This window comes from Trifolium pratense, linkage group LG1 (genome assembly GCF_020283565.1).
Source record: "Trifolium pratense cultivar HEN17-A07 linkage group LG1, ARS_RC_1.1, whole genome shotgun sequence".
NCBI classification, from domain to species: Eukaryota; Viridiplantae; Streptophyta; class Magnoliopsida; order Fabales; family Fabaceae; genus Trifolium; species Trifolium pratense.
The window spans coordinates 30,215,179-30,227,307 of NC_060059.1; the positions used below are offsets into that span (position 1 = coordinate 30,215,179).

Sequence of the window (12,129 nt, forward strand, 5' to 3'; positions counted from 1 at the left end):
CAAAAAAGATAGAAAACAAAAAATGAGGTGAAATGAAACTAAAGAAAACGAACAAAATAACAACAACAACATATTTTAATTCCTAAAAAATCGCTTTTCGAAAATTGTGTTCTATATTTTTAGAAAGTATTCTCGTTTTCTTCGTTAATGACAACGTGGGTAAACCCAAAATCACTAATCATTTTCTCTCTCTTCCCCAATTCACCATCCATGCATATTAATGCTGTCATTAACAACAAAACCAACTCCATTACCCTTAATATTCATCTCCTCTCTATTATCCCTTTCCTTTAATTCAAATGCACCACTCTCTTCCTTAAGCCATTTATTTGGCATTATATTCATCTGTTGTTGTGTGGTCACCGGCGCCACCATTCATCGTCGGTTTTTGACCCGCCACACATCTTCACATTCACCTTATGGGTCCACCAGCTCGCCGCGAATCATATTCCGGTCCTTTGTTACCGACCGGATATCATAAGGAACATCATTATCATAACCACCACCATCACCATCTTAGTTATCCTCATGACCAGCGTGTATTCGAGGTTGTTGCAAATGACGAAGCTTATAATTTAGTCTCGCCTTTTGACAAACTTGAACGCTTTAGTGAAGATGACATTAGAGAAACGGCCTATGAAATATTTTTCACCGCGTGTCGTTCGTCTCCTGGATTTGGTGGTCGGAATGCACACTCATTCCATATAAATATAAATAATCAGAATGAGTCCAAGTCAAGCAATGTGGTGATGTCTCCTACGAGTAGGGTGAAGAAGGCTTTAGGTTTGAAGATGTTGAAAAGGTCACCGTCGAGGAGAATGACGTCCGGTGGAAGAGATGGAGGGCCGTCATCACCTGTTAGTGGTGGCAGCCCTTTATATCACTCTAACTCCATGTCGATGTACAGGCCACGGAGGCCGATGACATCTGCAGAGATCATGAGGCAACAGATGAAGGTGACAGAGCACAACGATAATCGCTTGAGAAAAACCATCATGAGGACCCTTGTTGGCCAAGTAAGTATACACACATCACTATTAGTATGAAATTTATCTTAATTCCGTCATTAATTAAAGATAAATTTTATATCTTTGATAATTTAATATTTTATTGATTCGTCTTTAATTGATTTGTTGCTAAACTTAGTGACACAATTATACACGAATTTCGTATTTTTTCGTCTTTAATTAAGTTTCTCATGTTAATTTAATTTTTAGTAGTTTAATTATGTCTTTCATCTCAAATCATTTTGTTTATGATTTTCATTTGTTGTTTAAAATACAAAAATGTTATATGGACACCAAATTTTCTGTACACCCTCGACACACCTGGATAATTACTTGCAAAATCGTAGTTAATTCAGTTGAAGAGATGGTTAATTTAGATCATGTTGAAAATTATGGTTAATTATGTAGTTGAATTAATTTCAATTTTGACTGTAACTTGCATGCTATTGTTCTAATTACATAAAAATGATTGTATTGCAGGCAGGAAGAAGAGCAGAAACAATAATTATCCCATTAGAACTATTACGCCACCTAAAACCAACAGAATTCAGTGATTCTCATGAGTACCATATGTGGCAAAAGAGACAACTTAGAGTCCTTGAACTAGGTCTTCTAACCCACCCTTTAGTCACCGTCGAAAAAAACAGCACATTCGCCTCGCGACTAAGAGACATCATACGTAATTGCGAGTCAAAACAAATAGACACAAGCAAAAACTCAGACACAATGAGAACACTTTGTAACTCTGTTGTGTCATTATCATGGAGAGGTCAAAATGGAGCACCAGCTGATGTTTGTCATTGGGCTGATGGTTTCCCTCTCAACATTCATTTCTATAATGCACTTCTTCAAGCCATTTTCGATATTCGTGACGAGACATTAGTCCTTGATGAAGTTGATGAATTACTTGAGTTGATTAAGAAAACTTGGTCGATATTAGGGATAACAAAGTCAATTCATAATATATGTTTTGCTTGGATTTTGTTTCAACAATATGTAGCAACTGGTCAAGTTGAATTTGATCTTCTTTCTGCTTCAAATATTATGTTGAGTGAGGTTGCTAATGATGCTAAGAAAGAAAAAGATTCTTTTTATCTTAAGTTGTTGACATCTGTTTTGAGTTCAATGCAAAGTTGGGGTGAAAAGAGGTTGCTTAATTATCATGAGTTTTTTCTTAGAGGGACTATTTGTCAAATTGAGAATCTTATTCCTTTGGTTTTGTCGGTTTCAAAGATTTTGGGTGAAGATCTGATGATAACTGATGTCCGTGAAGGAAGAGAGAACGGAGATACTATTACAATTGTTGATTCGTCTAGTGATAGGATCGATTATTACATTAGATCTTCTATGAAAAATGCTTTTGACAAGGTTTGTACTTTGACCTATATTTTTATTTTCCTTTCATCACTTAAGAAATAGCTTACATATATGCACTTGTGTGATAAGAACTTAGATACTATAATGCTTAATTAACTTGTTTATCCTAAGAAAACTAAATTTTTTCTAAGAAGTGATTATTTTGGAACAACTAGTAACAAAAGAGAAATAATGAAAATAAACGCAAACAATGAACACACAATATTTGATAACGAAGTTCCCCAAGTGGCGAGTATGTCTCAGACTGTAGAGTCACTACAGTTTGTTTCTATTAGATTGAATGAATGAATTAGGATTTCAGTGTGACAAGCGGTATTTTTTAATAATAATTTGGTCCATATAACAACAACAATACCTATGAACCGTACGGCGGGGGTTTCCCACCAAAACATTTGGGCCGGAGCCCTCAGCCCTCTTCCTGGTGCATATGAGCCATACTCGACAGATTAGTATTTTATTTAAAATCATAATTGTTTTTCCATGATTGTAGGTAATTGAGGCAGTGAATGCAAAGTATGCTGAATTGCAAATAAAGGGTGAACTAAGTGCAATTCTTCTTCACATAGCTCAAGAAACAGAAGAATTGGCAATAAAAGAGAGACAAAATTTCAGTCCAATGCTAAGGAAATGGCACCCTACAGCAAGTGCTTCTGCAGCCTTGATGTTGCACAGCTGTTATGGCCATGTCTTAAGGCAATATTTAAGTGATGTGACCTCACTTACACGGGAAGCCGTCGAGGTACTTCAAAGGGCTGGAAAATTAGAAAAAGTTTTTGTTCAAATGGTTGTTGAAGATGTTAATGAAGGTGATGAAAATGGAAAAACAGTTGTTAAAGATATGGTTCCTTATGAAGTTGATTCAGTTATATTGAACCTTTTGAAAAAATGGATACATGAATCACTGTCCAAAGGAAGGGAGTGTATGCAAAGAGCAAAAGAAACTGAAGTAAGTTTTAGCTTTATAATCTTCTTACATTTAAAGATTAAGGGTTTGTTTGGATTGATATATTTGAGTTTATCTACTGACATAGATACAACTTATCACTGACTTATAAGCTGATTTCAAATTTTTTTCCATAAGCACTCCAGGATAGCTTGCGAAACCATATTATAACTTATATATTCAAACGGTTTGACTTTATTTTATCTTTTGTTATAGAAATAGCTTATACATAAGCACTTATATGATAACTGCTTTATTACGTAATTTATCCAAACCGGTCCTAATTGGGAGATGACACAACTAAGAATATGTGTTTAGACAAACTTCAATGTGATTTTTAATTTCTTCTCTCTTTTACTACAGACATGGAATCCAAAATCCAAATCAGAGCCATATGCACAATCAGCAGCAGAGATAGTGAAACTGGCCAAGATAACTGTGGAAGAGTTCTTTCAAATTCCAATAGGAATAACTGAAGAATTGGTTCAAGATCTTGCTGATGGATTGGAAACTATCTTCCAAGACTACATGATGTTTGTTGCAGCATGCGGTAAGTATTGTAAAACGTAAATACATAATGATCGCTCTCGGGTCTATTTGAATTGATATATGATATATCTATTAGCACAAGGATTTGCGAGCTATGGAGCACGGACACTCTTTAGATTAAGCGTGTCCCAGTGTCGGACATGCATCGGTGTCAGACACCGACACTACACCGCCACTTATGATTACGTTGAATTATGTCATTTTTCAAATTATTATCGATGTCGACATGTCAGTGTCCGTGTCCGGTGTACGTGTCTGTGTCCGTGCTTCATAGCTTGCGAGACTGTTTGGAAGAACATATGCAGGCACTTTATGAAATGCCAATAAGCTGTTTATAGCTGTTTTTATAAGCTTTTCAGGATAGCTTATGAAACCGGTGTGACTTTATTTAATCATTTATTACAGAAATAGTTAATGCATAAGTATTTACATGATAAATGATAAACGCTTATGCTATAAACTCTTAGACTGATAGTTTACATCAAAAAAATGTTTTAAACTATACTCTTTTTCAGGTTCAAAACAAAGCTACATTCCTGCACTTCCTCCATTAACAAGATGCAACCGTGATTCAACGATCATCAAGTTCTGGAGGAAAGCTAGCCCTTGTGGTTCAAACCTAGCAGAGCTGGATCATGTAACTGGAACAAATGAAGGACACAATCCAAGACCATCAACTAGCCGAGGAACACAACGCCTTTACATTCGTCTCAACACCTTACACTACCTCCTTGCACAGATCAATTCTCTCGAAAAATCGCTATCTCTAAACCCCAGCCTAGTCCCTCCAACAAAGCATTACTTCACAAACAGCCAAAGATCGCAAAGTACTAAAAAAGGTTCATATTTTGAAATAGTAAACACTTCACTTCCAGCAGCATGTCAACATGTTTCAGAAGTCGCAGCATACCGTCTCATATTCCTTGATTCAAACTCAGTCTTCTATGATAGTCTCTACATCGAAGATGTAGCGAACGCACGAATTAGGCCGGCTTTGAGAATCCTAAAACAGAATCTCACACTCATGACTACACTATTAGTAGATAGAGCTCAACCATTGGCAATGAAGGAAGTAATGAGAGCTTCCTTTGATGCATTCCTAATGGTTTTGCTAGCTGGAGGTAACTCAAGAGTGTTTAACCGGTCAGATCATGTCATGATTCAAGAGGATTTCGAGAGCTTGAACAAAGCTTTCTGCACTTGTGGTGAAGGATTGGTGTCCGAAAATGTCGTAGAACGAGAAGCTGCAGTGGTCGAAGGCGTAATTGAGTTGATGTCACAAAATACCGAACAATTGATGGAAGATTTCAGCATTGCAACATGCGAAACAAGCGGCATTGGTGGAATGAATATTAGTGGACAAAAATTGCATATGCCTCCTACTACTGGAAGGTGGAATAGATCTGATCCTAACACAATATTGAGAGTTTTGTGTCATAGAAATGATAGAACTGCAAATTATTTCTTAAAGAGGACATTCCAATTACCAAAGCGGAGATAATATGCGCCGACATGACAGCATAATTTTTTTTACACTGTCAATCAATCATAGTCGTAGGGTCAATTAAAATATTTGACTTTAATCGTATCTATCTTAAAAGTCATATAAAATAAAAATGATAGTTTATGAATGGTTGACTGTAAAAAACATTTACACTGACAGTGGGTTTAATCTCTATGCATATATATATTTATATGTACACCTCTTGGTGAAAATATGGATTGTGACAAGGAAGAACAAGCATGAAGGGAAGAAGCACATAAGAGGTTGTGAAATATTGAAGAAAGCAAAGATTCTCATTTTCATCACATGTAAGAAGTCATTTTGGAGAGACTAGTGATGATGGCCATAGAATCTGTGCTGAATTGTATACTTACACAGATATTCTTTAATTATTTTTTTTGGAGGAAAAGAGAGAGGGTTAAAATGGTATTTTAATTAGTGTATAGTTTGTTAATATTACATATAGTCTATTTGAGTAGCATGTATAGCTGGCATGTATATATACCACCAGTTAAGCTACTATTAGTCTAAAGCAGATTACAGAAAACAGAAAGAAAAATAGTTTTTTTTTTTTCTTTTCTAATTTCAGTGTGAACTATAAAAAGCTTTTTGGAAAAAGGGCATTGTTAATAATGCACATAACAGTCACATAATAACTAGTACGGTCCTGATCTGTTACAGTGTCCTGTTGTAACAACAAAAAATTCAGATCCTAGTACCTTAAGGTACTCGTATAAAATGAAGTTTGGAGTATTTTTAGGCTAATAATAAGAAGGAATAAAAAAATCACATATTTTAAGATGTATAATTGCTAGAAATTATTTTGAAATAAATTTTTGCAATAGTAATCACAGTAGCAGCTAGGAATAGTGAGAAAAGACAAAACAAAGTACCTTCTAATCAGCATACAAGAAAACCTCGCTTGCTTGCAGAGGAAGTTACTCCCTATGTGGGAGAGTAGCTTCCCTTGAGAGCTCCTTGTTGTTCCTACTTTGCTTCTTAAGATGCTTGTATTTCTTTCAATTTATGAATGAATAATTATGGTGGAGAAGAGCTCTATTTAATTTTTGCTCCTTTTGGTATAATTTTCACAATTGTTACTTGGTTAAGTAACTTCGTTTCTATGAAATTGGCATGCTTTTGGTGTTGAAACTTACTAAAATATATTGTCGCATTAATATATATTTTTTATTTTAGATTTTAAAGAACATTATTTTGTTGTTCTTGTGAGCATAACTCAATTGGTAATTGAACATGTTCAAGATGAAATTAAACGGTTAATTTGAGATGAAGAATCTTAGTGTTGCTAAAAGGATACTTGGATTTGATATATTGAAGAAAGCAATGAAACGATTTAGTATGCTTATGCTAAAACTGTTGGCACTCTTTTGTGACATCACACGTACTCACCACATTCTTTCTCTCTTGCTCGAATTGGAGAGATTGCTCTAAATTCTTGTCACGTTTTGTAAATGCAGACTATAATGAAGATGTGGACACTAGAAAATTCTTGTCACGTTTTGTGTTTGCATTGTTTGGGACGACCACTATTAGTTGGAATTAAAATCAACAATTTGTTGTGGAATTATCTAAAACACAAGTCGAGTACGTACATATGGTTGAAGGGTCTGATTGGCGATCTATAGGAATTGCGACACCTCAACAAACTCTACCGGTTCCAGCATAAAGTATAGTGATACTCCATTTGTAAAATAAAGAACAACCAATTATACAATTAAAAAAGAAAAGAAAAAAATAAAATAAAATAAATCAATGAATCATGTGTCACATAAATAAAAGCTCTAGCTCTTTGATAATTTCCACTCTTCTATATCAAATTTTAAGAATAGTGAACTACCCAATGTTCTTATGGCCAAAGGAAGTGTTGTTAATTCGGATCGAATATCACACCAATAGTCTTGATGTGTGGAGCAAATCGAATAAGCAATCAAAACGTGGAAATAGCAATAATAATCACAAATCAAAAGATAAGTAATAAAACTGTAAAGAACACGAAGCAATTGTTTACCCAGTTCAGTCAAAACCGACCTACTCTGGGGGAGAGAGCCACTCTCCGTTCCACTATCAATGAAAAGCTTGATTACAACGAGATTCAATACAAAAGAGTTGCAAGAATTAGACTTCAACCCCAATTCTACCCTTTTCCCAAATCTCTTCCCGTGACCAAGAGATTTCAATGATAAGTGATTACAAGATGAAAGAATCAACACCCAAAACCTAGAGATGAACAAAGAGTAACCCTCTTAACCCTAGCCGCCGTTTTGGTGAAAGAAACCCTCAAAACTTGTTGTCAAAAAAAGAAAATGTGACCCTTTAAATACCCTGCAGCAATTTTCGCCCGAGGCACCACATGTTTCGCCTGGGGCGAAAATTTTCGCCTGAGGCACCAGTTTTTTCGCCTGGGGCGACAAGAAAACAGAGAGCCCCTTTTTCGCCTGGGGCAGATTAGTGTTTTTTCCACGTTTTCAAGGCAATTCCCAACAGGAAGGCTCCACATTTTTGCACAATATCTTTTCCCACCTCCATCAATTCTGGATGTTTTTTATCTTCTCCTTCTTTGAATGCCCATTTAACAAATACAGACAAGGAATCATTTTTGGAAAGACCTTGTAAAATGTGAGATGTGTTAATGCTCATCACATCAGCTGTTCTATGGCTACGTGTAGTCACTACGACTTTACTTCCTTTAGCACATACTTGAATTAAATCCTTCAATTCTTTCTTCCCATTTAACCCGACTCTCGTTCCATACATCGTCCAGGACGAGCAAGAGCTTTTGATCGGCAAGTGTGTTTCTTAAGTGATTTTGTAATTGTTCTAAAGTTTTGATAGTTTTCTTGCTGAAATGTGTTAGGAGAAGAATCACTTGTAGAATTGAGGGTTTTAATTTAACAAGTAAATGCTTAAGTTCAAAATCATGAGAGACACATACATACCCACATCTTTTTTTGAAAAGCCTCGCCTAAACGTTCATCATTGAACACTGACTTTGCAAGTGTAGTCTTTCCCATACCCCCCATTCCCACAATAGGAATAACATATAGACGTGTATCATCACCATCTTGCAATAAGAGGTTTATGATTTTTTTGCTTATCATGTTCTTCCTATGACATCTGAATCATTTATATGAGAATGAGTCAATTCGCGCTTTTGCACGACACGAGTATTATAATTGGTTTGAAGGCCAAAAATTCATTTGCTAAAGTAAAAGTAGTAGAGAGAAAAATGTAACAGTGATAGAATAGGAACTAAAATGGGTTTGTTCAAGAGGGAGTGAAAATTCGAGTAGATTTGAGGGAAAAGAGAGATGAAGGTGATCGAGGGCAAAGAGGGACGAAAAATAGTTTTTTGGGGTTCACCTAGAAATTCATTTGAGTTAAATAAATTTCATTCATATCATTTTTCCTTTTCATAAAAATATCTAATTAGTAATTAACACGCAAACATTGGTACATAAGTTTCTAAAAAAACAATGCAAAATATTGCTTTTGAAGAAACATAGATTAGACAGAAATTTTTTATGTATTCCTATTCAAGTATCACCATTTCTACATTTAAACATAGCATTTGCAAATTTTAATTAATATTATAACTTATGTGATTATTCTTCATAGATTAACATCTATATATGCACCTTAATTGTGCAGTATATATCTATGAAAAAACTATATGATACAATTATCTTTAAACAAAATTTTACATATATATACATCAATCAATCAAGAATCCTAAAAATATAGAACAAACAATTGTACAATTAAAAAAGAAAAAATAAATAAATAAACCAATGAATCATGTGTCATACAATTACAATTAATAAGCTCTAGCTCTTTGATAATTTCTTCCATGCATGGCCAGCAACATTCATGGGACAGTGTGTACCACCACTTCCTGGGATAAAGGTACAGCCAGAAGGCCCTGATGGAGGTACTGGACCCTTATCAAGAGATTCTAATATAAGCTCTTTTTTCTCAATGTTCAAGATTCTACCGCCAAGGTTTGGTTGCACATACATTATTGTAAGAAGTAGAAAGAGTACCAAAATAATGTTAAGAACCTTCATATGTGGAACCAATTTAATGCTTAATTTGTATATTATTCTTTTGAATGTTAATTTGTATATCTTACTAGAGGCTGTTGGTATTTATACATATATTTGGTAGGTAGGTACATCAGTACATGTATCCAATTTTGATGCCTAATTTTGTGACTGATCATATTTTATTAATTAAAGGTTTTTGACTAATGACTATACTTGTATAGGTTGGATTTTAAAGCTTACATAAAATTATATGTATATATTTGAATTGGTCATATTTTGTGCGTGTTAATTAATTAAGAATTTATATATACTTTACGTAATTCACAAGAAATTATGTCAATGGTTTTTTTTCATTATTTTCCACGTAATTGATCGCCATTGGTGCATGTTAATTAAGAGTTTATCACTTGAATTAATTGAATCTACGGTTTTATTCATGATTTTCTACCTAATTGAGATATACTAAGTATTTGCTTATGTGGCAATACTTATGAGAGAGAGAGATATCAAAATTGTATCCTTGTTTGACAAACAAAAGTTTGATCGTTTACTTGCTCCTACAGAAGGAAAGAAAAGCAATGGTCAAGCTTGAGAAATTTCTTGGAACTAAGGTTTGTGAATGTTACCATATAAATAGCTACATAACGAACGTATATATTGTACCAAAAAGGGTATAAAATTAAAAAGTAGCATATGGTAACGTGAAAAGTTGGTAAGGGACTTTGGCAAAAGGGCGTATAATATATAGAGAGGACTTTGATGTCATACAAACACCACCACACACGCAAGAAACGACTTGCATATATTATTTTTGCATATAGAGGACTTGCATATATTATCTATATATATATAAATCCTAGATAGTTGTGGAATTGTCTATCTAAACCCTAATCCACAAACCAATGAAAATATTTCATTTAGCCACATCATCCACTTACATCCATTTAATGTGGGGTACTAATTGTAATTATTATTATTATTATTATTATTATTATTATTTTGGGTTATTATTCATTTTAAATTTTTTTGTTCATTTTATTATTTTGTGTATTTTATTGTCTTTTTTTCAAAAAAGTTAATGTTTTTGCTAATAATCTTTTGTCCAATCTTTATAAATATAAGGAGTTGGTCGATTATCAGGACTACTTTTTAATGTTAGTAAAAAAAAAAGATAAAATAAATTTTATTAATGGTTGTTATGCCCTGTATGATTTTTATCATATTTGATATTTGAGTTTGAGTTAAGTTGGTTTATCTTTGCTCCAATAAGTTTCAAATTAATATAAATATCAAATTCGATAATGAAGTAGTTTTTTGGTAAGAGATAATGAAGTAGTTTATCGAACTCAGAATCCTCCAATGAGATTTATAATATAAATAAAAACTTATGTTTCAACATCGATTGTTTTCCATGGTCAATTATATGTTATCATTTCCATAGTTATTTTGAAGAATGAGTTAAAGATATTGCTAATCAATGTTAATGAAGAAGATACCAAAGTAACTTCAAATGTGATGTATAAATAAGTTTTTTAAATGTATAAACATCTATATATATAATTCATAGATAGTTGTGCAACCATTAATCTAACCCTAATCCACGTAAGTCATTTATATCCAATTAAACCACTCAATAATGTCACATCACTTCTACTTACATCATTGTCATCTCTATACACTTTTTCATATGCTTACATTTATATACCTATGATTTTTCATTATACACTCACACAACTAATAATAATAGGTTTTACTAAATTATACGCACTAATTAATCTTTTATACTATATATTGAATTATAGTGTCCAATTAAGAATCAAATGCACAGTGTATGAGTATGACCACAAACCGTTTTCATAGCGACATGATAATTTATGGATTACCAACTTATTTTGGTAGATGCAATAGGATCCATTGTAATCTTTTCGAAATGTATAAACACGTCTTTAATATCTATCTTATATTTACATCACTTTTTTATTATTATTTTGTTGTTGGTGTTGATGTTATTATTATAATTTTCATAATACTTATTGTTTCAATTTATACGAATGATTTTTCAACATTACAATATAAAATACCGCATAATACCCGTGCATCGCACGGGTGTGGGACTAGTTATAGTTATAAATCATCTAATCTTAGTATTGTTTGTTTCGCCACCATGTGAAAATATTAGCATGGTCAAATACTAGCATAAAACGTGCATATAGTTAATTAGGCATGTCACGACTAAGTAGAGCAAGATGGATCAATACGAATACTTAGATCCATTTAATTAGGCATGCATTCAATCACATCTTATAATATAAATATTTTTCGAGTTATTTTGATCTAATATAATAATGCGACATTATAGTAGTCGCATTGAGAAACACTTCTATGTATGAGCACAAACACACAAATTATTTAAATGTGGGCAGACATAAAAACTCAAATAAAATTAAAAGATAAATGAAATAGTGTCTAATTGATGTGACTAAATTATTTATAATTTATTTTTAGTCATTTATGTGTGAGGCTATACATAAAGATTTGGTGTTGTGCTTTAGGGATGATAATGAGTGTCCATGGGTGCGGGTTTGATACTATCCAAACCCACACTCATATATTCGGGTGCCACCTAAACCCAAACTCAAATGTTGTTCAGGTGGAAAAATGAAACCCACACACACCTGCTGAGTT

At 33.4% G+C, this 12,129-nt stretch overlaps 1 protein-coding gene across 1 annotated transcript; it reads left to right on the plus strand.

Moving 5' to 3' along the window:
* The first annotated feature begins 419 nt into the window (after window positions 1-419).
* Window positions 420-5,770, plus strand: LOC123892046 (protein unc-13 homolog). The gene is made up of 5 exons (XM_045941899.1): window positions 420-1,016; window positions 1,488-2,375; window positions 2,875-3,330; window positions 3,691-3,877; window positions 4,392-5,770. Exons 1-5 carry the CDS (start codon window positions 420-422, stop codon window positions 5,375-5,377), a joined length of 3,114 nt encoding a protein of 1,037 aa, XP_045797855.1. The 3' UTR covers window positions 5,378-5,770.
* Window positions 5,771-12,129: the final 6,359 nt, after the last annotated feature.